Source organism: Rhinoraja longicauda, chromosome 32 (assembly GCF_053455715.1).
Source record: "Rhinoraja longicauda isolate Sanriku21f chromosome 32, sRhiLon1.1, whole genome shotgun sequence".
NCBI lineage: Eukaryota > Metazoa > Chordata > Chondrichthyes > Rajiformes > Arhynchobatidae > Rhinoraja > Rhinoraja longicauda.
In genome coordinates this window covers 12,532,956-12,560,131 of record NC_135984.1, presented here as the reverse complement: position 1 = coordinate 12,560,131, position 27,176 = coordinate 12,532,956, and the positions used below count along the sequence as shown (strand labels likewise).

The following is a 27,176-nucleotide window of genomic DNA, read 5'->3' as shown; positions in this document are numbered from 1 at the left end:
TAATATAGAGTCATAGAGTCCTACAGCACAGAAAGAGGCCCTTCGGCCCATCGTGTCCGCGCCGCCCGTTACCAAACACAGTCTAATTTTAATCCCATTTTCCCGCATTTGGACCGTAGCCCTGAATGTTGTAGCATTTCAAGTGCCCATCCAAATGCCTCTTAAATGTTGTGAGTGTTCCCGCCTCCACCACCACCCCAGGCAGTGAGTTCCAGACTCCAACCACCCTCTGGGTGAAAATGTTCTTTCTCACATCCCCCCGAAACCTCCCTCCCCTTACCCTGTATCTATGTCCCCTCGTTGTTGAACCTTCCACCAGTGGAAGAAGTTCCCCGCCATCTACTTTATCTATGCCCCTCATGATCTTGTACACCTCGATCATGTCTCCTCTCAGCCTTCTCTGCTCCAGGGAAAACAACCCCAGTCTGCTCAGTCTCTCCTCATAGCCGAGGCCCTTCATCCCTGGCAGCATCCTGGTGAATCTCCTCTGCACCCTCTCCAAAGCTATGGGGCAGCATTGTCGCGCAGCAGTACAGTTACTGCCTTACAGAGCCAGAGATGTGGGTTTGATTCGGATTACGGGCTATGGAGTTTGTGCGTTCTGTGACCACGTGGGTTTCCGCCAGGTGCTCTGGTTTCTTCGTACATTCCAAAGACATGCAGGTTTGTCGGTTAATAGGCTTCTATAAATTATCACTTGGGGTGTAGGATAGGGCTAATGTACGGGCGATCGTTGGTCAGCACGACTTGGTGGCTGAAGACCCGAGTTCTTCATGTTCTCCAGGGATGCTGTCTGACCTGCTGAGTTACCCCAGTGCTTTGCGTCTTTTTTTGTCAACCAGCACCTGGTTTCTATGAATAACGGAGCTCCCTCTATACTCTGGGGGTGGAGAGTTCAGAGATTCACAATCCTTCAGTGAAGAATTTTCTCCTCATCTCTGACCTCAATGGTCACACCTTATCCTGAACTTCTGACCCATTGTATTACACTTCCCCCAACCAGAGAAAGTAGTTTCCAAGCATCTGCTCTGTCAGGACATGGTGTTACTGTGTTTGCAGTTAATACATTAGTCCTGTAGAGCTCCTGTTCTAATAACTAAGGTAGACACACAATGCTGGAGTAACTCAGCGGGACAGGCAGCATCTTTGGAGAAAAGGAATGGGTCTCCAGAGATGGCATCTCCAGAGATGCTGGCTGTCCCGCTGAGTTACTCCAGCATTTTGTGTCTGTCTTCGGTGTAAAAACCAGCATCTGCAGTTCCTTCCTACAAGTTCTAATAACTAGACGTTCTAATAACTTTGCCACAGAAGGCTGTGGAGGCCAAGTCAGTGGATATTTTTAAGGCAGAGATAGATAGATTCTTGATTAGTACAGGTGTCAGACGTTATGGGGAGAAGGCAGGAGAATGGGGTTAGGAGGGAGAGATAGATCAGCCATGATTGAATGGTGGAGATTGATGGCCTGATTCTACTCTTGTTCCTTGTGACCTTAAGCTGGATCATTTTGTTGCACTCAAATAGTAAAAGTAGACAGGGTAATGGCAGGCAAAGGAGTCAATGCTTTTCCAGGGGTGAGCCAAAAGTCAGGTTCCGTGAAAGCTGACTAATCCAAGACTTTAAACTCCAGCTGCAGATCATTGTGTACCATCGGGTGGAATTCTGTCCCATACCCTAAGGCATCTGCCGTCTCCATGGAGATTTGAGTTGCAGTTTGCGGTTGCTGCGAGGGTCCAATGTGCAGAGCTAGCAGTTAGTATTGAGGGGATGGTAAGCCAGAGATCTTGTCAGTGCACCGCTCCAAATAACAATGTGCTTGCGATGATTATTCTCGCCCGACTGCATTGTTTCCTTTATTAACCATCAGTTTAATACCTACTGGTGCCATTTGCAGACACAGATAATTCTTTGTTGAAATACATCACAAGTTATTGGGACAGATTAGATCGTGGGGCAGAGTTCAGATTTTCGTGCATGTCCTCTGAAACCACCTGGCTCTCCTCCACACTTCCCTTGGGTGGGGAATTCCAAAGCATTACAACCCATTGAGAGAAGAAATTCCTCTTCAGCTCCACCTTAAATGGATGACTCCCCCTTATTTTGAATTGGACTCATTACGTTTAGATACTCTCACTGTGGGAAATATCCTCTCAGCATTCACACACTCAATCCTCCTTAGAATCTTCTGTGCCAATATGAGCCACCAGCACTGGCTGTCTGTGTTAAAGTATGTTTTAGTGTTTCTTGGTTTGTTTTATGTGGGGGGGGGGGGGGGGGGGAATTGGGGGAAACTTTTTTTCAATCTGTTACCTCGACGGAGATGCGATTTTTCTCCGTATCGTATCTCCGTCCCCACTGCGGCCGGACATCGTGGAGTGGTGCGGCCTTTCCTGGAAACGGTCCCGGCGCACCAACCCGTGGGCGCTGAGTGGACTTTAACATTGTGGAGCTTGCGATCCTGGCTCGCAAGCTCCTGTGCATTTCCCCGAGTGTAGGCAGGTAGGAGGAGAATCAGGATTGGGTGCGTAGATGGGTGGCAGAGAGCTGGTTACAGCAAAATAATGGGTTGGAATATAGGATTGCATGGAGAGCTGGCATAAACTCGATGGACCGAATGGCCTCCTAGGTTATGGGAAAATATGAAAAGGAGAAGAAAATCTGACTCCTTCAACCTAAGAATTAAACTACTGAACTTTCACTGCACAGCTCCAATCCGACTATATTCTTCCTGATATATGGAGACCAAGAGCCACACTCAGCACTGCAGGTGTATTTTCAACACCGCCCCATAATATTGTGTCAGAAACGTCCTATTTTTAAACTCCACGCCCTTTGCAACAAAGGCTAACATTCCATCTGCCTTCCTAATCACTTGCTGCACCTGTATGCTAAGAATTTGTTACATGTAATCGGATCCAAAAATTGTTTTCACTCCATAGAACAGTAGAGAGCGCAGCAGAGGAACAAGCTCTTCGGCCCACATTGTTTGTGCTGAACATGATGATTACAGCTGATCTCATCTCATCTGCCTGTACATGATCCATATCCCTCTATTCCTCGCACACCCATGTGCCTATCTAAAATCCTCTTGAATGCCATTATTGTATCAGCCTCCACCATCAACCCCATGTAAAAAAAACTTGTCCCCCACATCCCCATTAACTTTCCCCTTCTCACCTTCTAGCTACGCTCTCCAGTGTTGGACATTTCCATCCTGGGGAAAAAGGTTCTGACTGTTTACCCTATCTATGCTTTCGATCAAGTCTCCCCTCAACAGCCGACCTTCCAGAGAAAACAATCCAAGATAAGCTAACCTCTCCCTGCAGCTGAAACCCTCCAATCCAGGCAGCATTCAGAGCTGAGCTCTTGTGGCTCAGTGAGTGCAGGAATTGACTGGTTGACATTCACGTTGGGAATGTTGTTTCTTCATGAGGGAAGAATGTTCTTTCCTATGGGCATAGGGCATTGTGGACATAGTGAGGACGATTTTGGAGTTTGTCTGTGAAATAAAACCTTCCTCCAGTCTGTAGTTTTTCGTTTTGGAGATACCGCGCAGAAATAGGCCGTTCGGCCCACCGAGTCCACAGCAACCAGCGATCCCTGTACATTATCACTATCCTACACATTCAGGCCAATTTACAATTTTTACTGGACAATTAACCTACAAACCTGTAGGTCTTTGGAGTGTGGGAGGAAACTGGAGCATCTTGGAAAACCCACGTGGTCACTAGGAGAATGTTCAAACTCCATACAGACAGCACCCATAGTCAGGATCGAACCCAGGTCTCTGACGCTGTCAGGCAGCAGCTCTACTGCTGCACCTCTATGCCGTCTTAAGGCATTTGTTGCAACCATTGTATAGGCAAAAACTGTGGAATGAAGAAACAAGGAACTGCAGATGCTGGTTTACAAAAGAAAGGCACAAAGTATTAGAGTAACTCAGCAGGTCTGGCAGCAATTCTAGAGAACCTTCTTCTGACTCAAGGCGGCATTTTCTGTCAGGACCCAAGACGTCACCTAGCCATGTTCTCCAGAGATCCTGCCTGACCTGCTGAGTTACTTCAGCACTTTGTGTCTTTTTTTACCCGTAGAATGTTGCAGGCTAAATGGAAGCCATTTGCACCATTGTGAGTAAACTAGCTTTAAAAAGAGATCTGAGAAGAAGCTAGTTAATGGGATGAGCTTTAAGAGGTGTAAATTTATCCAATTTCCTTTGAAAATTGAGGCTATTTCTCTCATCTAATGAAACATTGTAATAACTTTTAAAAATAAAAATCTTATCTCCCTCATTTAGCAAAATCAAACGAATTACTTTTTGAATGGATTTTCAGGCATCAAGAACAATATGGACTGGAAATACAATTCCTTTATACCTGGTAATGTTTAACACCACACTGTGACTTGTGGAGAACGTTGAATCTCGTAAAGAAAACTCTTTAATCCCACCTACAGTATTGTGTCTAGTTCTCTGAGCAACGGTGTTTAAGAAAGGTGTGAAGGTCACGAGGGGGTTCAGAAATGATATATTAGTGGGAGATAGACACAAAGTGCTGGAGTAACCCAGCGGGTCAGCCAGCATCTCTGGAGTAAAAGGATGGTGACGTTTTGTGTTGGGGGCCTACCAATGTGCTCAGATGTACTCTGAAACAAAGATACTAGAGGAACAAGATAGACCACTCCGTTGAAATCGCCTATACTGAAGTGTAGTACGCAAAGGAGCCATTTTAGTAGGCAAAACCCGCCGTTTGTTATGCCTCTCGCAGTGTAATCAGTGTTTTGGGGGAACAGTAGGTGTGACGATACCACTAAAATGCAGAATATATCTCATCTATCAATTCCCAGCTTTTAAAAAAAATTATTTAAAAATGTTTCTGCATGTTTCTGCACGTTTCTGCCTACAAAAATAGCGTCATGACATACTACGGTTTTTAGGATCGAGTGGTCTATCTTGCTCCTCTAGTATCTTTGCTCTGAAACTCCCATAACATGATTCACGGAGCAGGAGTCCGGGCCAGAATCTCTTCCCCAGTCAGCAGCCACGAGAAGCAAATGACGTGGCCCATCCCCACAACCACGGGGATAAAACAGCTCCTGCATTTGCCTGCTTCATCACACTTTAAATCATCTGAAATTGCTTGACAGAAGCTTATTGATGAGATAAAGAGCTAATATAATGCAAATGCTACTGTTAAATTCAACTTGGCATGGTGAATTGACATTGCTGGCACACGATGTATATTAATGACTGTGCTTTGGGGATTAGCAGAGATCAGCACTTTGGAAACAAAGGCAATGCAATCCTACTGCCAATCTCATTCAACCCCTGGAACAGGGGGAAGGGCATTGACTGAGCTCTTCAGTTAGTTTTTCACTGATTTCTGCCTTTACTCAATGTGGTTGCTTATTAGCACTTTATAGAAACATTAGAAACATAGAAAGTAGGTGCAGGAGTAGGCCATTCGGCCCTTCGAGCCTGCACCTTCATTCAATATGATCATGGCTGATCATCCAACTCAGTATCCTGTACCTGCCTTCTCTCCATGACCCCCTGATCCCTTTAGCCACAAGGGCCACATCTAACTCCCTCTTAAATATAGCCAATGAACTGGCCTCAACTACCTTCTGTGGCAGAGAATTCCACAGATTCACCACTCTGTGTGAAAAAAAACTTTCTCATCTCGGTCCTAAAAGACTTCCCCCTTATCCTTAAACTGTGACCCCTTGTTCTGGACTTCCCCAACATCGGGAACAATCTTCCTGCATCTAGCCTGTCCAACCCCTTAAGAATTTTGTAAGTTTCTATAAGATTCCCCCTCAATCTTCTAAATTCCAGCAAGTACAAGCCGAGTCTATCCAGTCTTTCTTCATATGAAAGTCCTGCCGTCCCAGGAATCAATCTGGTGAACCTTCTCCGTACTCCCTCTATCCCTCATTGCCTCATCTAAAACAAATCGCCACCCTCCCTCGACTTGAAGCCTTCCTCCACTGGCTGGCTTCTGCAGGCTTTTGTGCAGAGACCTTCGTTGTTCACTCCTCTCTGCATTGTGCTGACACTACCTGGTTCCACACCAGATTGGAAAAGGTGGCTTGTCTCCAGTGGTGAAATTAAGCCAATTTGCGCAACTGGTAAAAAAAAAGTGCCGACACAATTAATACATGTGGGTTAAAAAAACCCCAAAAAGAAACACACACACACACACACACACACACACACACACACACACACACACACACACACCTTGAACCAAGTAGTTAAGTGTTGCTGCAAATCCTCCACACAAGGCCACTCCCACCTCTATCCCAACAATATTTCCTCTTTTCCTTTGATGTTGTCTGCTTCCTTTGTTCGCAAACATTTCTTCCCTCGTCTGATGGTCTCATCTCCTGGCTGTCAACAGTAAACACTAAATTTCATCCAATTTAGGAAGCGCTGTTTCTTAAATTAGATTCAGAAGATTATCAGTGAGTAGCTTTCCTGTCTGTTTAATCATGTTTGCCAGCCTGGTCTGCTGTTCTCTTTCAAGTACAATTTGCATTTGTTCTTGATCTGTAGAGCAGCAAAATATCTTTAAAGGAAATCACAAGACAAAATTTGATGAGGAAGGAATGATGAGATATTGGCCGGAAGTTGACCACAGAGGCGAACTTTAAAGGTTACTTACATAGAAACGTAGGAACATAGAAAATAGGTGCAGGAGGAGACCATTTGGCCCTTCGAGCCAGCACCACCATTCATTGTGATCATGGCTGATCATCTACAATCAGAAACCCGTGCGTGCCTTCTCCCCATGCCCCTTGACTTTAAATTAGGAGGTAGTAGTTAAACATAGAACAGGACAGCACAGATACAGGCCATTCGGCCTACAAGTGCCGATAATGATGCCGTTAAACTAATCTCCTCTGCCCCCACGTGGTCTATCGGCAAGCATTCCCTGCATATCCATGCGCCTATTGAAAAGCCGTTTTAACACCTCTATTGTTCTGCTTCCACTACCACCCCAGGCCACGTCTTCCAGGTACCCACCACTCTCTGTGTAAAAATAAAGCTTACCTGCATATCCCCTTTAAGCTTTCCCCCTCTGATCTTAAAGTTATGGCCTCTAGCCTTTCACAATTCCACCCTGAGGAAAAAAAGGTTCTGTTTGTCTTAAAATAGAACTGGAGAAAATGGATAGGTGACGTCGTGGGCGGTAACTAGAGCACCCGGAGGAAACCCACGCGGTCACAGGGATAGCGTGCAAACCCCACACAGACAGCACTCGAGGTCAGGATCGAACCAGGGTCGCTGACAGCAGTTCTACCAGATGCGCCACTGTGCTGCATCCATCAAAATTAGTTGGCAAACTGACTCTCTCCACAGATGCTACCTAACCTACCGAGTAATTAACTTAATTTTTTTTCTGGTTTTATTTCATTTTCATTCATTCCAGCCTCCTGAATATTGATGGTCACATTAGTTGGGAGAGTTTAATTTTAATTTTCCTGGAGAACGATTTAAATAAAATGAAAGCGGAGGCTTAGCACAGAGAACTGTTAATCCCCTGCTTGCTGAAGTTACCAGCAGAGTGGTTAGGCTCCTGACCTGAAGATCAGATCTGATCACTGATTAGAGAAGCTTGCCGACCTAGACTGCAGGATTAGATGAGCTTGCTCCGTACTGAAGACAACGTTTAAGCCGCTTTAGGGAAGAGTAATCTCGCCACAAGTAATTTTTGCAAGGAATTCGAAAATGACGTAGACTACAGTGCTTATTTTAAAGACCCGAGCACGTGTCATGAAATGGGCAATGGAAAGAATTGCAGATGTTGGAAACGGAAATGACATCAAGAAACGCTGGAAACACTCGGCAGGCAGGTCAGCATCTGTAGAGGGAGAATATTAACGCTTCAGATCAAAGGCCCAACAGCAGATGGATCACAGCAGATGGGAGAACTTACACAATGTTTAAAACAACTCAGGAAAGGGAATTCTGATGAAGGGTTTTTTGACTCAGAATATCAACCCTTTCCCATTCCACAGATGCTGCTTTATCACCAAGAAAAGGAATTTGTAATGGCAGTTTCTATACCATCTTGAAATCCCACTTCGATAGCCATTACTTCTCGGGGATGAAATGTACGTTTCAATGAGGCCCCCCCTCATTCTTCTAAACTCCAGCGAGTACAGGCCTAGTGCTGTCAAACGCTCATCATATGTTATACCACACAAACGTGGGCCATTCGGGCCATCTGGTGCTTGCTGATGTTATTGTTGCATTCACAGCTCCTCCAAACCCCCTCCCCTCTCAATGTGTCTCTATGACCCTCTCATTCTTACTCCCTTTTGTGTTTCTCCAATTTCTCCTTTGTGTATTGGGCTTTTTTGGCTTTGCATTAAATCCTTCGTCACTACTCATCTCAACGACCCCCTCTAGTTAATAGTAACTCCACCTCGATCCTTTCTCTTGATCCAGGCGACCTCTGATGAAAATTAAGTGCATGATCATTAAAGTAAACATTTTTCACCATCTAAGGTATCTTTCCAGATGTCCTGCAATCAAAAAGGTTTGAGAGTATTTAATTGTCAAATGCACCGGGACTGGATCAATAAAGTTCTTACTTGCTGCAGCTTTACGGGCATATTAAACGCAACAACTCAACAAATAAATGTTCAATACATTATCAGATATTCTAGGTAAGCCGAAGTATGTGGTGTATACGGTGATGTAACCTAAGAATATGTTCCCTTAATTCAAGCCTACTTACCAAAAAACTAACATACCCCAGATCCCTTTCCTTGGGATCATTCATTGAATAGATTCTGCTGATGTACTGAGCCTGCATTGTTACTTGGTTTGGCCTCTTTTAATGAGTCGGGATGGCACAGTGGTGCAGCGGTAGAGTTGCTGCCGTACAGCGCCAGAGACCAACCTTGCATCCTGACCTGTGACCGCATGGGTTTTCTCAGGATGCTCCAGTCTCCTCCCACACTCCAAAGACGTAAGGTTTGTGGGTTAATTGGCTTCCGTAAAAGAAATGGTGAATTGCCCCTAGAGTGTAGGACACTGCTAGTATACGGCGTTATCCTTGGTCGGCGTGGGCCGAAGGGCCTGTTTCTACACTGTATCTCCATAAAGTCTAACGTCAACTGACCTCCACGATGACAATTCAAATCTGGAGAGAGGACCGACAAATGAGGCCTCGATTTTGGAATTAAAATTCAAGAGTCATGTGTCATGCAAGACTGTCTCTTTGAGTAAATCTACACATAAAGTTTTTGCATTTAAAACTAGAATGTTTCACCATACCATGTAAGGTGACGTACTATTTATTTAGAACTGTTGTCTTTAGTGCACTGTTGTCTTTAAAACGCCATCACTGGGAGATTTTACTCAATCAGTCAGTGGATTGAAAGAAGGATTCTATTCCTGGAACATATTAATTGGTGCAAATCAAAAATCAACCTTAAGGTTGCTGTTTCTTGTCTCAAAGCCCTGATCCAGATGGCCGACAGAGGCTCAGCTGACCAAATGCCGCTGCAGTTGAGACGGCCTTTGTTCCTTGACGTACGAGGCAGCTCTCACGGAAGGAGAATGAAGCTTTCGGGGCTGGGGAAAAGGGGAAGCACTTGAGAAATCCCACCTGACTCCAGCAGTGGGATTGAAAACAAACCGATTGCCGTTGGGTGGGTGGTTGAGGTTCCGACTGCGGATCTCACGTGAGCTTTGCACCGACTAAGTCTTCATGTTTCAGACATCTGCCAGCGAGGGAATTGATCTGTTTGTTGTATCCGGCAACAGAGCCAGTAACTCGATGATTAGCCAGTGGCTAGAGTTACCCTGAGGTAGAGCGGTGAGCCAGAGGGTTAGTTATACCTCCCTGTTTGGGAGCTGGCTGTCGTGACCCCTGTTGTTGTTATCTAATCCAAGGACAAAGGAGGAGCGGCAGGGAAAACATTTCAGCCTATCTGGTCTTCAGTTATCTCAACCTCAAAACCCTCATTGCTTGATCCTACAGGGTCGGGTTTCAGGACATAGAATGGAAAGATCTCAAAGGTAATCTTCAGCTGTTAGATACTGTACACCATATATCAGAAGCACAAGAGCTTGAGGGATTCACATTATATTGATTAGTACGGGTATCAGAGGCAGGAGAATGGGATTAGGAGGGATAGATCAGCCGTGATTGAATGGCGGCGGAGACTCGATGGGCCGAATGGCCTAATTCTACTCCTATCACTTATGACCTTATGAACATCTCGTTTGCTCTCTGCTGAAATGGAGACTCTCCATTTTCCCATGATCTTATATCATTCACCTATTGATCTTATATCATTCACCTATTGATCTTATATCATTCACCTATTGATCTTATATCATTCACCTATTGATCTTATATCATTCTCTGCATCTATTCACCTATTGCCACAATATTTATCTTTAGAACAAGGTTTCGGAGTAACTGAGCAGATCAGGCAACACCTCTGGAGGACGTGAATAGGCAAAGTTTTGAGTCAGGTCGAGTCTGAAGAGGAGTCCCAACCCAAAATGTCACCTATCCATGTCCTCTAGAGATGCTGCTTGACCTGCTGGGTTACTCCAGCACTTTGTGCTCCATGCAAGACTCCAGCATCTGCAGTTCCTTTTGCCCACAACATTCTGTTGCTCATTGGGAAAGGATTAGGGCTTTGGACATCCTCTGTGTGACGTTGGGACAGTGGTGTGTAGATGCCAAGCATTCAGGACGGGGATATGTGTGGGGATTTGGGTGAGTGTGACAGTATTTGTCAATGCACCTTGTGAGCCGAACAGTATTGACGGGGACTGTGAGTGTGTCATGAATGCAGAGAAGTCTGTGATAGAATATCCCTTTGCTGCTAGATGAGTCAATATCAAGGGCAGCACACTGGCTCGGCTGATAGAGCTGCTGCCTCACAGTGCCAGAGACCTGGGTTCGATCCTTACCTTGGGTGCTGCTGCCTGCGAGGAGCTTGCATGTTCCCCCTGCAACTGTGTGGGATTCCTCCTGCGTGATCTGGTTTCTTCCACATTCCAATAGGTGTGCAGGTTTGTAGGTTAATCGGCCTCTGCACATTGCCGCTGGTTATCGGGAGTGGGTGAGGTAGTGCGATAACAACTAGCGTGAATGGGTAGTCAATGTTCAGTGTCGGCTGGGTGGACTAAAGGGCTAGTACCTTTTAATGCTGTATCTTTCAATCAATCAATGAATCAATCAAGGGTATTTATTCACAAAAAGCTGGAGTAACTCAGCAGGTCAGGCAGCATCTCAGGAGAGAAGGAATGGGTGACGTTTCGGGTTGAGACCCTTCTTCAGACTCGACCCGAAACGTCACCCATTCCTTCACTCCTGAGATGCTGCCTGACCTGTTGAGTTACTCCAGCTTTTTGTGAATAAATACCTTCGATTTGTACCAGCATCTGCAGTTATTTTCTTACACTAATTGGTAGTGGGTCGATGTGGATTCTGAAACCTTAAGGTCAAAAGTTTGTATGTTCCACCATCAGTTGCTGCACATATTTCCTGCAAGTTCCAACTAGCTCTGATAGTATCTCCCAGTCAAGTGCCTTTATGCTGGTGATAATGGATGTGAAACACAAATGTTTTCTGTAGGAATTCAAAAGTGTGTGGTAGCATTCTTGTAGGATCTCATTATGCCCTAAGGTCATTTCAAAGTGTTTCATTCATCAAGAGATTAATTTGGGAGTACATTCACTATTATTTGGAGCCAGTCTCATTTGACAGCTACTATTGAAGGCACTCCCATTGTGCTTCAGTATATTCCAGACACAACTCTCCCCGATAGTACATTTTCCCTGGCATCTCCACTGAGGGGTGGCACGGTGGTGCAGCGATAGAGTTGCTGCCTTACAGCGCCAGAGACCCGTGTTTGATCCTGACTGCGGGTGCTGTCTGTTCAGAGTTATTTACGTTCTCCCCGTGACCGCAAGGGTTTCCCCCGGGTGCTCCGGTTTCCTCCCACACTCCAAAGACGTCCAGGTTTGTAGGGTAATTTGGCTTTGGTAAAAATTGTAAATTGGACCTAGTGTGTGGGATAGTGTCGGTGTGTGGGATAGTGTCAGTGTGTGGGATAGTGTCAGTGTGCGGGGATCGCTGGTCGGCGTGGACTCGGTGGGCCGAAGGGCCTGTTTCCACGCAGTATCTCTCAACGAAACTAAACAATTACCTTAAATCTGTCTCCTCACTTGAGCAAACGTCAACCATTGAAAATAACTTCCACGATTTTACACAACATATCAATTCATGAGCAAAACACAAAGTGCTGGAGTAATTTAGTGGGTCAGGCAACATTTGTAGAGGGAATAGATAGCAATGTTTCAGGACTGGACCCGTCAAAATATCAAATATGATTTTGAACAGCGCTACTAAATATCGCCCTGCATAGAACGTAGAAAAGTACAGCACCAGAACAGGCTCTTTAGCCCACAATGTCTGTGCTGAACATAATGCCGAGATAAACTAATCTCCTCTACTTGCATGTGTTTCATATCCCTCCATTCCTTGCAATTCTATGCGCCTATCTAAAAGCCTCTTAAATGTCACTAGTATATCTGCGTCCACCACTACCCTTAGCAGCGCGTTCCAGGCACCCACCACCTGCCATGTAAAAATTAAAAAAATTTGCCTGGCAAATCTCCTTTAAGCTTTTAAACTAGACTGATAAACATTCCTCCCAAACCTTAAGTTATTCATGTTGATTAACACATTTGCTTTTTTAATACGTGGGAGTTATGTGGAAAATAATGGACGCATTTAAGATGGGCTTAGTAAGCATGAGGTAGAATGGAGAAACAAGAAACTACTGAACACTGACCGCCCCCACTTCTTTACCAGCTTTCTTTCCCTCGCTAATCAACCAAGAAGGATCCCGACTGGAACCATTACCTTTCCGTTTCCACAGATGCTGCCTGACCTGCTGAGTTACTCCAGCACTTTGTGTTCATTTCTTCATGAGGTAGAAAAGTAGAAACATGGAAACGTAGAAAATAGGTGCAGGAGTAGGCTATCTGGCCCTTCGAGCCAGCACCGCCATTCAATATGTTCATGGCTGATCATCCAAATTCAGAACCCTGTACCTGCTTTTTCCCCATAGCATTTGATTCCGTTAACCCTAAGAGCGCTTGAAAACATCCAGTGAATTGTCCTCCACTGCCTTCTGTGGCAGAGAATTCCAACTCTCTGGGTAAAAAAAAAAAAAATCCTCATCTCAGTCCTAAATGTCCTACCCCTTATTCTTAAACCATGACCCCTGGTTCTGGACTCCCCCAACATCGGGAACATTTTTCCTGCATCTAGCCTGTCCAATCCCTTGATGATTTTATATGTTTCTATAGGATCCCCTCTCATCCTTCAAAATTCAGTGAATACAAGCCCAGTCGACCCATTCTTTCACCATATGTCAGTCCCGCCATCCCAGGAATTAACCTGGTAGATTGTTTGTCTCTTTGGGCATCCCCGGGTTATGCCGAATGTAGTCGTCACTGTATCAAGATGCCAGTGTGAGTAGATCACTGGACCTGGGGTAGGATCGGATGTGCTAGGTGACAACTTGCTAAGGAGCGGGACGGTGAGAATTTCCTGTGCGCTGCAAGTCCATTGTCAGCGTTACTTTCACAAGTTGCAAGTGTGAGCAAGGCATGAAACTTATAGTATTGTGTTAAAATCTAAAAGGAGCAACACTGTTTAAATATTAAGCGCATTATTGTAATCGGCGACAGGTGCCTTCATGTGCAGCACACAAGGAAAAATATTGCTTGCGTTTAACTTTCCACGGCTAAAGAAATGTATGAAAGCCTCGATTTTGTGGGATTTCAAAGGTACATAGAGTCGGATGGATTGTTGCTCTGTCGAAACTCTAAGTGATGTGTTGCTGATGAGATTTGCCCAATTTATAAGTAAAGGATAGACACAAGGAACTGCAGATGCTGGTTTATATTTTTAAAAAGACACAAAGTGCTGGAGTATGTCAGTGGGTCAGGCAACATCTGCGGAGGAAATGGGCAGGCCAAAAACGTCACCTATCCATGCCCGCCACGGATGCAACCTGACCCGCTGAGTTATTCCAGCACTTTGTGTCTGATAAACTAGAGGAGCTCGATTTGACAGAATCTCCGGCATTTGCAGAATGGGCTGCTCAGAAGGTTTTCAGCTGTGCTGAATTAAACGATGGCTGACCTGTCCTGTCCTCCCCTGCTGTTTAAGTGGCTTGGGGGTGTGCAGACGCATGGCCCGTCTGCACTGTGATCAGTGCTCAGAGCTGAATGCATCTTCAGTAGTGAGGTCAGGTGTAGGGTGACAGCCACAGAACAATCAGCAGCTCTGTCCCAGCAGACTTAACTCAGCTGCAGTCTCACACAACATTGCTCTCTCCCTGAACTGCATCTGTCCGAATATTCCTCTCTCTACTGTTCTTAGAACCAGCATTGTTACAGCACAAGATGAGGCTCTTCAGCCCACTAATCTAATGCTGGCCCCTTGTACAGAAATCCCACACTCTTTCCCCAAAGTCCTGCCAATTAATCCCTTTCCAGTGTTCATCCAATTCAGATTTTAAAACCAATATTATTCTTTTTACACTTGCTCAAAAGGCAGTCTATTCTAGATAATAACACACAAGAAAATAGGAACACGAGGAGGCCACCAGCCCACTCAAACCTGTCCCATCATTCAATATAAGCTTCCCAGCTGCTATCAGGCAACTGAATCATCCTTCCACAACTAGAGAGTAGTCCTGAACTACCATCTACCTCATTGGAGACCTTCGGACTATCTTTGATCACACTTTACTGGCACTGAATGTTATTCCCTTTATCATGTATCTGTACACTGTGAATGACTCGATTGTAATCATGTACTGTCTTTCCGCAGACAGGTTAGCACGCAAGGAAAGCTTTTCACTGTACCTCGTCGGGTCACGTGACAATAAACTCAACTCCAATATCATGGCTGACTTGCTCCAGTCAAGCTCAATATCCGTCATGATCTTCTTTAAATACGTCCTTCCAATGATCCATAACTCCCCACGATAGAGAATTCCAGAGATTCCCCATTCACTGCAAGAAGAAATTCCAACCTGCCTTGGTTTGAAGTGACTGCCCTCTGATCTAGTAACGATGTTCACTTGGTTTTTTTTCTCACAAAATGCTGGAGTAACTCAGCAGGTCAGGCAGCATCTCAGGAGAGAAGGAATGGGTGACGTTTCGGGTCGAGCCCGAAACGTCACCCATTCCTTCTCTCCTGAGATGCTGCCTGACCTGCTGAGTTAATCCAGCATTTTGTGAAATAAATACCTTTCGATTTGTACCAGCATCTGCAGTTATTTTCTTACACTGCATGTTCACTTGTTTGACATTATCGCACTTACAGCAACATCTCAACATCTACCATCAGCAACATCGACCGTCTCATTCCCCATTAGAAAATAGACAATATTTGAGTAGGCCATTCGGCCCTTTGAGCCAGCACCGCCCTTCAAAGTGATCATGGCTGATCATTCACAATCAGTACCCCCGTTCCTGCCCTCTCCCCGTACCCCCTGACTCCGCTATCATTAAGAGCTGTACCTTAGGCTCTTGTATAACACAATTATATAAATATCTAAACACCAAACTATACAAAACTAACCTTTTCAGCGTTTCATGATCGGACATGCTCACCCCTGGAATTAGTCCAGTGAATCACTTCTGGACTGCCTCCAATCTTGGTATATCCTGCCTTGCATAAGAGGATCACAACTGTGCTCAGTACTCCATATGTAGCATTGTATAACCTCATTAACACCCTGTGCAATGATTACATTACCTCTTTTTTTTAAACTCCCAACAGTAAAGGCCAAGTCACCTGCCTAATTCCTCGCTGCATCTGCTTGGGTAATTGATTTTCTGGTGTGCGCACAAAAACCCTGAGATTCCTCTGTATTCTACTTCTTTGCAATTTCAAACCATTTGATTCCTCTTCCTCACACATCCACACACAAAACTGCATTTGCTAAGCGTTTGGCCCACTCACTCAACCTATCAATATTCAAATATCATCATTGCAGCACGCCCTATCTGAGTCATCATCACACCTCCACACTTACACTGTGCCCCTCTCCCCAAATCACCAGTGTGGATAATAATTGAGGAACAAAGACTGTTCCTTGGGGTTTTTATTCACAAAATGCTGGAGTAACTCAGCAGGTCAGGCAGCATCTCGGGAGAGAAGGAATGGGTGACGTTTCGGGTCGAGACCCTTCTTCAGACTGATGTCAGGGGGGCGGGACAAAGGAAGGATATAGGTGGAGACAGGAAGATAGAGGGAGATAGAGGAACTTGCCTGTTCCTTGGGGTATTCCACTTTTTATATCTTTCCATTCTCAAAAAGACCCACTTATTCCAATTCTCTGACATCTATGGAATAACCACTCTTCAATCCTTGTTAACCCACTTGCAGTTTCCGTCACCACGGTCTTGGTAGGATGGAGTGTGTGCAGGGAAGTATTCAGGTTCCTGTTCGAGTTTATTGGCTGACGAGATACAGGGTGCAGTGAAAAATCTCGAAATTTCTCATGAGCGATAGGAGCAGAATTAGGCCATTCGGCCCATCAAGCCTACTCGGAGCGATGGAAGGACTTGAGCGACTAGGCTTGTACACACTGGAATTTAGAAGGATGAGAGGAGATCTTATCGAAACGTATAAGATTATTAAGGGGTTGGACACATTAGAGGCAGGAAACATGTTCCCAATGTTGGGGGAGTCCAGAACAAGGGGCCACAGTTTAAGAATAAGGGGTAGGCCATTTAGAATTGAGATGAGGAAAAACTTTTTCAGTCAGAGAGTTGTGAATCTGTGGAATTCTCTGCCTCAGAAGGCAGTGGAGGCCAATTCTCTGAACGCATTCAAGAGAGAGCTAGATAGAGCTCTTAAGGATAGCGGAGTCAGGGGGTATGGGGAGAAGGCAGGAACGGGGTTCTGATTGAGAATGATCAGCCATGATCACATTGAATGGCGGTGCTGGCTCGAAGGGCCAAATGGCCTCCTCCTGCACCTATTGACTATTGTCTACTCCACTATTCAATCATGGCTGATCTATCTCTCCCTCCTAACCACATTCTCCTGCCTTCTCCCAAGTCCAAGTCCGTCAAGTTTATTTGTCACCTACACATGCAAGATGTGCAGTGAAATGAAAGTTCACCCACAGTCCAGCAATAGAGCAATAAAAATAAACAATTTCACACACAATCACAACCAACACAAAGCAACAAAAAAAAAGAGACATCCATCACAGTGAGTCTCCTCCAGTCACCTCCTCACTGTGATGGAAGGCCAGAATGCCTTTTATCATATCATATCATATATATACAGCCGGAAACATGCCTTTTTGGCCCTCCAAGTCCGTGCCGCCCAGCGATCCCCGTACATTAACACTATCCTACACCCACTAGGGACAATTAAAAAAAATTTTTTTTTACATTTACCCAGCCAATTAACCTACATACCTGTACGTCTTTGGAGTGTGGGAGGAAACCGAAGATCTCGGAGAAAACCCACGCAGGTCACGGGGAGAACGTACAAACTCCTTACAGTGCAGCACCCGTAGTCAGGATCGAACCTGAGTCTCCGGCGCTGCATTCGCTGTAAAGCAGCAACTCTACCGCTGCGCTACCGTGCCGCCCTTTTCTCTTCCCCAAAGCCCCTGACACTCGTATTGATCAAGAATCTTTCTATCCCTGCCTTAAATTTACTTCACTCACAAGGACGATTTCAGCTGTGAAAAATGTGAATGTCAGAGGTGTCCTACATCCTGAAGCCGTCTATCTCTGGCACTGTTCCCCACAGACGCACTTCACACTCCCACGCTTCTACATGTGCATGACCTTCTCTCGCTCGCCACTGGGGTTACAGCAGCTCGTGCAGTTCTGAATATATTAGAGCTGGTAGCTGACTGTGAGTGGCAATCACACCCAGCTTACTTATTGTAATCAGGCCGTGGGCAGCCTCTCCACAAGTTGCTAAGTGCTCGGTGCTCAGCTTGCGGCGAGAGAGATTTTTCCTTCCTGGTGGCTGAGATTATGAATATTTAATGGAACATTGCATGCTTCAGGATGAGTTGCTGGGTGCCAAGGGTTGTAGGTCCGATGGCAAGCTGGCATCCCATTATGATTATGATTTGATAAGTACGGGTGTCAGGGGCTACGGGGAGATGGCAGGAGAATGGGATTGAGAGGGAAAGATAGGTCAGCCATGATTGAATTGATGGGCCGAGTGGCTCCTTTAATTTATGAATCGATGACTGGGAAGGAGTCCATTTGACAATAGACAATAGACAATAGGTGCAGGAGGAGGCCATTCGGACCTTCGAGCCAGCACCACCATTCAATGTGATCATGGCTGATTATTCTCAATCCGTACCCCATTCCTGCCTTCTCCCCATACCCCCTGACTCCGCTATCCTTAAGAGCTCTCTCTAGCTCTCTCTTAAATGCATTCAGAGAATTGGCCTCCACTGCCTTCTGAGGCAGAGAATTCCACAGATTCACAACTCTCTGACTGAAAAAGTTTTCCTCGTCTCCGTTCTAAATGGCCTACCCCTTATTCTTAAACTGTGGCCCCTTGTTCTGGACTCCCCCAACATTGGGAACATGTTTCCTGCCTCTAACGTGTCCAGCCCCTTAATAATCTTATATGTTACAAAGCAGAAAAGGAAATAATTCATGATTTTGAAACGTTGTCACTCCGACAGTGGTATGGGGAGTTCAGACCGGAGCTGTGCAGCATTTGATAAGTGGCTGGATGTGCATTTGCCACGCAGCACATAGGACTGAGATTTGGGAGTTAGCATTGGCCTAACTAGATTTTGATCAGCCAGTAAAACGTGGATACGAGGAACTGCAGATTCTGGTTTACAAAAAAAGCCATAAAGTGCTGGAGTAACTCAGTGGGCCAGGCAGCATCTCTAGAGAACATGGACACATGACGTTTCAGGCAAAGTGCTCCAGCACTTTGTGTCTTTTTTTGATCAGCCAGCGTGGTCACGATAGGATTCATGAGGGAGTTCCTCCAGCACTTTGTTCTCTGCCCAATGCACAGCAAGGGTACAATCATTAACCCTATCGTGACCATGCTGGCTGACACCACCTTCCTTTCTTATCAGATTCCACCACATGCCACCTTTTGCCTACTGCATCTTTAATCACGAGGATCTTGCCAGGACTAGAGGGTGTGAGCTATAGGGGGTGGTTGAGTAGGCTGGGACTCTATTCCCTGGAGTGCAGGAGGACGAGGGGCGATCATATAGAGGTGTATAAAACCATGAGAGGAATAGATTGGGTAAATGCACAGAGTCTGTTGCCCAGAGTAGGTGAATCGAGGACCAGAGGACATAGGTTTAAGGTGAAGGGGAAAAGATTTAATAGGAATCTGAGGGGTAACGTTTTCACACAAATGGTGGTGGGTGGATGGAACAAGCTGCCAGAGGAGGTAGCTGAGGCTGGGACTATCTCAATGTTTAAGAAGCATTTAGACAGGTACATGGATAGGACAGGTTTGGAGGGATATGGACCAAACGCAGGCAGGTGGGACATGTTGGACTGTGTGTGCAAGTTGGGCCGAAGGGCCTGTTTGCACACTGTATCACTCTATGACACCTCGTACCTCTACCTTTGGTTACTATCTCCGTCCTTCTCTTCCCCCACCTGACTCGTCTGCCAATTAATTCCTCATCACCTGCATCCACCTGTCATTTGTCAATTCCTTACCTTTCCTTCCCCTCATCTCTTTCTACTGACATATCTCCCCTTTATTAGTCTGAAGAAGGGTCAAAAAGTCATCTGTTCATTTCCCTGCACAAATGCTGCCTGACCTGCCAAGTTCCTCCAGTAATTTGTTTTTTTTACTACGGAATTACACATTGTCAGTTTACAATGGTGGAGTTTAATCTCTAAGTCAATAGTTCTGCTTTATAGTCCTTGTTTAACTCTCCCATTAAATGGGTGTTACCGGGATGAGTAATTTAGAAATCTGGAATAATATCAAATTATAAATACTACCATGGCAGCTGTGATTAAAGACAATAGACAATAGGTGCAGGAGTAGGCCATTCGGCCCTTCGAGCCAGCACCGCCATTCAATATGATCATGGCTGATCATTCACAATCAGCACCCCGTTCCTGCCCTCTCCCCATACCCCAAGATTCCGCTATCATTAAGAGCTCTAACTCTCTCTTGAAAGCATCCAGAGAATTGGCCTCCACTGCCTTCTGAGGCACAGAATTCCACAGATTTACAACTCTCTGAGTGAAAAAGTTTTTCCTCATCTCCGTTCTAAATGGCCTACCCCTTATTCTCAAACTGTGGCCCCTGGTTCTGGAATAGCATCACTAATGGCAACTATAAATATTCAGCCTCTCATGGACTGCAACCTGCTTTCCTTATCTAGTCACACCTATATGTGACTAGACCCACTGCCTTGTGAAATTGCCGACCAAACCTGAAGCCTCCTCGAGAGTATTTAGGGGTGATTGTTACTCCTTGCTTCCTGTTTTAGCCATGTTTTAAACAAAATGAGCAATTTCTGTCAGATTGGAAATATTTCCAGATGATTCACACTTACATAACTGTGTTGAGGTGCAGTGACTCGAATTAAAAGAGGAGGGCACTGTGATGGTGAATTAAATAATGGGCCAGTACACCAAGGGATTTTGTGGAAGATTTTATTGTTGGTGATGCAGCAATGTAGTTATTAGCTGGGTACATGAATGGAAACACTCCTTGTATCAGAGACAGATAGATTCTTGATTAGTACAGGTGTCAGAGGTTATGGGGAGAAGGCAGGAGAATGGGGTTAGGAACGGGAAATAGATCAGCCATGATTGAGTGGTGGAGTAGACTTGATGGGCCGAATGGCCTAATTCTACTCCTATCACTTTTGGCCTTACGATCATCTCGTTTGCTCTCTGCTAAAATGGAGACTCCCCATTTTAAACAAAAACAAAAGCTGTTCACTGTACCTTGGAGTACAAAGTGCTGGAGCACTTTAACCGAAAAGTCATCTGTCCAAGTTCTGCACGTGACAATAAACTAAATGTGTAGGAGGTAACTGCAGATGCTGGTTTACACCGAAGATAGACACAATATGCCGGAGTAACTCAGCCGAACAGGCAGCATCTTTGGATAGAAGGAATGGGTGACGTTTCGGGTTGGGTATGAAGAAGGGTTTCAACCTGAAACATCACCTGTTCCTTCTATCCAGAGATGCTGCCTGTTCCACTGAGTTACTCCAGTATTTTGTGTCTATCTTTGACAACTAAACTAATTTCCCATAAATTCTATAGCATGGAGTTCCCTTTTTATCTCTTTGATGTGGATTTAATTCCATTTTACTCCTTCAGCCTTTCCGCTGGCAATTTAATCATTCAATCAGCAGCCTTGTCTTCAACCACAATGTTCAATGTTCGGAGCCTCTCCACTTATCTCTTCAGTTAAGATCCCCTGTTCTAATACCACCTCATCTGGGTGGGTGTACAGCTCTCCTGAAAACCACCATGGACACATTCACTGTATTAAAGGTGCTGTATGAATGCGGGTCGATTAGAGATGATGAGGTAGCATCAGGGTATTACCATTCAGCCCATCTAGCCTGCTTCACTGTGTAGTCGGATCACAGCGAACCCCGCATTCCTCGCCCACTTTCCTGTCCACCGCCACAAATCCTCCATTCCCCCACGGATTAGAAATGTACCCAATTACACAGCCTTGACTACGCACAAGGACTCAGTCCCCCACAGTTCTCTGCAGCAAGTAGCTGTAAAGATTCACAACCCTGTGACAGAACAAAAATTCTTCCTGGCCTCTGGACCGGGAGTCTCCCCTGAGTGAAAGCTTCCTTGCACGATCTGCCTTCACCAGTCCTTTGAGAATCTTACAAGTTTCAATAAGATTGTCTCTCATTCTTCCTAACTCTAATAAGTAGAGTCCCAACCTGTTTAACCTTTCCACGTAGAGCAGTCTCCCCTGGTGAACCTTCTCGGCACTGTCTTCAATAAAATAGTATCCCTCCTTAAGTGAAAGCACCAAAACTCTTCACAATACCCAAGATGTGGTCTCAATCCCCGGGATCTTTACTGGCTGCCGATCCCACACAGCATGAACCGTCTCTCAGCAATGCCATCGACATCCTTCGGTGACACGGGCAAACATTTTCACATGGGCTGCTCTTGCACACTCTCCCCTTCCTTGCCCTTGTCTGCCGTCCCGGCACGCTATGGTGGTCAATTTTGCCATTCAAGTCAAGGGTGGGTTCCCAGTGGCGGTGTCTGCCCACGGGAGTCCTTCCCGTCACATCAGGGACCTGGGATGGAGAATGTTGTACAGACCCATACCGTGCAATTGGTGTTTGTTCATAGACTCCTCGTCCGCCTGCTGCTTCTGCGGCCAAGAGGAATCCGTGTATGTGGGACGTGTGAGATTGCAGCCCCTCTGGTTACACTGCGGTCTGACTCTTTCGATCTTTGGGCATCCGGTGCGGAGGAGGGTGGGTTGGTCAAGGCATCACTTGCTGCTGGTCAATTTGCTGCTGGACCTGCCGAGGCTGCCATTTAGGGGTCATGGCAGCTGAGGGAGGGCTGCACCCAGGCTGACTGCTGGCCCCTCTTTCCGAATATAGGATGTGCCTGGTGTCCCTGGAGAATGAGCATGGAGTGTCCATGGTCACCGTGGCTGCTTTCTGGGCCCGCTGGGCATCGTTGGGGTTTGAATGCTTCGTAGATGAGAGTAACAATATTTTGCTTTGAAGCTTATACGTCTATTCTTTCTTTTCGATTAACGCTTCCTTATAATAGTGTTTTTGTTGTCATTTTGTACCCGTGCATAACTTTATTTTTGTAGTGCCTTGTGCAGATGCAGTAATAATTCCCTACGTTGATACTCTAACCCCTTTGAAGTAAGAGCATATACTCCATTAGCCTTCCCTGTTACCAGCCTTTGTTTCATGCACCAAGGCTCCCCAAGCCTTGAGCACGGCACCAGTCTGTGATCTTACTCCATTTGTTCCTCCTTCCAAATGAGCAAATTCACATTTCCCCACATTGTAGTGCATTTGCCAATGTTTTGCCCACACACTTTAATCTCACAATATCTTTCAGTCAACTGTTTTGCAATTTCCTAATAACTTGCCTTCTCGTTATTTTTGTGTCATCCGCAAATCTGGCCACTGTACATGTGCTTCTGTTGTCCAAGTCATCAATATATGGCTTGTTTTCATTGCGTTCCATTGTCGCTGTGAGGAAGCTTGCTGTGTAAATCAATTAGGAAACGCAACAGCAGCAGCATTTAATCTTTTAACTTGTTGAGGAATGTGATGCTGAGCCCAGTGTCTTCAAACCGCAGGGTGCTGAATCACCGAAGCGTTGAGCATTCTTGCCCACTGCACCACTGGCAAACAGCTGGATTGAGGCAGATGTTTGTGACTGGAGGATGTATTGGGCGTGGGAGACCTAAATCAATCCCAAGTGGCCAGCGCATTGGAAAGTGGTTGTCAGGCATTGCCTTACACTGAAGATGGATGCAAAATGCTGGAGTAACTCAGCGGGAGAGGCAGCGTCTCTGGAGAGAAGGAATGGGTGACGTTTTGGGTCGAGACCTTTCTTCAGACTGATGTCCAGGGAGAGGGAGATACATAGATAAGGAAGTGTAAGGTGTGAAAATAGGGCAAAGAGAATGGGGTCAAAGGAAAATGTAGAACAGATCATTATTACCTGGAAGAAGATAACAACAAAACACACAGAGATAAAATGTAATCAAATAATTGCTTTACGCTGATGTACTGATAACTCCAGTTCTTTGGGCAAGCTCTGAGAATCTGAGTTTGGTAACGAGTTTGCTTGATTCATCTTCTTTTCTTTACTTCAGAGCTCTGTGCAGATCAGCTTTGAGGAAAGCCCCAAGCTGCCACCAACGGCCTGCATCAGCCAAGTGACTTGCACAGCCCATTCGGAGCAGAGCATGGTAAGTGTGATTGAACCCAATGGCAGAGCATGGGAACAGGCCCTTCGGCCCACCGACTCCATGCCGGGCATTGTGCTTCTTTGGAATTCACAAGACAAGAGGGATGTGGGAACCTGGGCACTGAATATATTTGGGACTGATCAAAGGAATTTTAAATATTACGGGAAACAAGGGTCATAGGTTTAAGTGAAGAAAGGTAGTGCTGAAGTGAAAATCAGCTCTGGTGTATTTAATCAGAGCAAACATGGCGGGGCGATTGGCCTGCTTCTGTCATTTATATTGTAGTGCAGTTACATTTTAGTGCAGTTGTAGACAATAGACAGTAGACAATAGGTGCAGGAGGAGGCCATTTGGCCCTTCGAGCCAGCACCACCATTCAATGTGATCATGGCTGATCATTCTCCATCAGTACCCCGTTCCTGCCTTCTCCCCATACCCCCTGACTCCGCTATCCTTAAGAGCTCTATCTAGGTCTCTCTTGAATACATTCAGAGAATTGGCCTCCACTGCCTTCTGAGGCAGAGAATTCCACAGATTCACAACTCTCTGACTGAAAAGGTTTTTCCTCATCTCCGTTCTAAATGGCCTGCCCCTTATTCTTAAACTGTGGCCCCTGGTTCTGGACTCCCCCAACATTGGGAACATGTTTCCTGCCTCTAACGTGTCCAACCCCTTAATAATCTTATACGTTTCGATAAGATCCCCTCTCATCCTTCTAAATTCCAGTGTATACAAGCCTAGCCGGTCCAGTCTTTCAACATATGACAGACAGTCGCAGTGCAATAATAACTGCTAAATAAGGAAAAGGAACAATTTAGCTGCGACTTTTGCAGTCTCTTAAGCTGCTGTGCACCACACTGTAAGCACAGAGATTTTATTTAGTTCATTACAGCTATGTTGATCGTTACTAAAGCTATCTCAAGCTATCATCATTACCCTGTAGATCTATAACTTCCAGTAACTGTGGTTGCAATGTAGGAAATATAGCACACACAATGTCCCTGGAGACAGTGGAGCAGTGGTCGATTACAGGATGTCACAGTGACAAACAAGTTCCATCTTCACAGACGGCCATAAGCTGATTCTGTCCTTAAAGTGGAAAATGCTAAAACATTAGTCCATGGTAACCTTACCTCCATGGTATTGTAATGAATGGTGCCAAAAATAAATAAATCAGGTTGTTTAGAAAAAACAATTACTAACTAAAGAGAGGCAAGAGAGGAGGGAAATTAGTTCTGCCATTGGTAGGAATAAACGTAAGTACATAGATCAAACTTTTAGTTTAGTTTAGTGTAGAGATACAGCATGGAAGCTTGGCCTTTGGCCCACCGAGTCCACGCCGACCATCAACCACCCATCCACACTGGTTCTCTGTTATCCCACTTTCTCATCTACTGTCTGCACACTCGGGGCAATTTACAGCTGTCAATTAACCAGCACAGGGCGGCACGGTGGCGCAGCGGTAGAGTTGCTGCCTTACAGTGAATGCAGCGCCGGAGACTCAGGTTCGATCCTGACTACGGGAGCCGTCTGTACGGAGTTTGTACGTTCTCCCCGTGACCTGCGTGGGTTTTCTCCGAGATCTTCGGTTTCCTCCCACACTCCAAAGACGTACAGGTACGTAGGTTAATTGACTGGGTAAATGTAAAAATTGTCCCTAGTGTGTGTAGGATAGTGTTAATGTCGCTGGGATCGCTGGGCGGCGCGGACCCGGTGGGCCGATGGGCCTGTTTCCGCGCTGTATCTCTAAATTTAAAATCTAAAAAAAATCTAAAAAATCTTTGGGGTGTGGGAGGAAACCAGAAGAAACTTACCCAATCACAGGGAGAACGTGCAAACTCCATCCAGACAGCACTCAAGATTCGGATCGAACCTGCGCCTCTGGTGCGGTGAGGCAGCAGCACTACCAGCTGCCGTGCCCATGGATTCTAATATATTTGAATTTAATAATATGGGAGTTTGTTTGTATGTGGGGGTGGGCATTCACATCCCTGGAACGGCATGTAATGGTTAGTTAACCTATCCTTAATCGTTAGTTGAGGGGTAAGTGTTGACCAAGGCACCAGGGAGACCTTTACTCATGGACTCATGTAACACGTAAACAGGCCCTTCAGCTCAACTTGCCCATGCCAACCAAGATGCCCCATTTACACTAGTCCCCTCTGCCCCCTCCATCGACTCCTTTAAGTCCAGGCTCAAAACCTATTTCTACTCCCTAGCGTTTGAGGCCCTCTGAGGGGGCGCTGTGAACTGTTTATGTATGTGCTGTTATGTTTATGTGCCATTTAGTTGTTCGTTTATTAGTACCTGAACTGATGTACAGCACTTTGGTCAACGTGGGTTGTGTTTAAATGTGCTATACAAATAAAATTGACTTGACTTGACTTGCCCCTGTTTGGCCCACATCCCTCTAATCTATTTATATCCATGCACTGACCGTCTTTGAATTATAAATGACAGCCTGTGGAATATTCAGGAAAAAAAATGATAGGGATTGAAATATTTGTTATGTAAGGGTTTAATTGTTAACCATTTGTTTCCTCTAGGTACTTTGCTGCAATTTAGCGGTGGATGCAGTACAGTTCCCCGTGTCAGTCACTCAGCAGTCTCCAGCTGCCGTGTCTATGGATTCCTACCAAGTCATTCTGGCTCCACTTCAAGCTCAGGTAATCAGTGCAGTTAAACAGCATGGAAACAGGCCCTTCGGCCCATCGTGCCCAGGCAAACCATTAATCCTATGCTGGTTCCATATCTCCTCTTGCCCCCTCATCACCTCCACCTGCTTCTCCCATCCGATTCTCCTACCAGCTACCTGCACTACCCCCCCCCCCTCTCCTCCCCTCCCCTCCGCTCCCAGCTTTCCAGTCTGGGATGGTACACTGGACCCACAAACTCAAGAAGGGGATCTTGAGTGCAGATCTACAGTGCAGATTTGTCAGCACGGTACAGAAATTGAAGTGATTTCATTATTATAACAGCTCAAATGAATTTGGATCCTTGTCAGAAGTGACTTGAGTGTTGAACGGGTTCAGTGGGGTCAATCTGGAAGAACAAACTCCTTTCTCGATCCTTTAATGAGAGCTAAATGTTGGAGAGTAATGTGACGGTTCGAATTTACAACCTCCTGTCAAAACGCTGTAGATGTCACCTAGTGTATCGATTTCAAAAGCAAAATCA

The 27,176-nt window shown here is 45.5% G+C and overlaps 1 protein-coding gene across 2 annotated transcripts in view; it reads left to right on the top strand.

The window, feature by feature from the left end:
- The window catches only part of c2cd2l (c2cd2 like), an 87,956-nt gene that overhangs the window by 36,163 nt on the left and 24,617 nt on the right, over nucleotides 1–27,176 (top strand). For both annotated transcript variants that reach the window (XM_078426534.1, XM_078426533.1), the window contains exons 2-3: nucleotides 23,904–23,999; nucleotides 26,546–26,665. In XM_078426534.1, coding sequence (XP_078282660.1) covers nucleotides 23,904–23,999; nucleotides 26,546–26,665 — 216 coding nt within the window. The remainder of the gene's footprint in view (nucleotides 1–23,903; nucleotides 24,000–26,545; nucleotides 26,666–27,176) is intronic.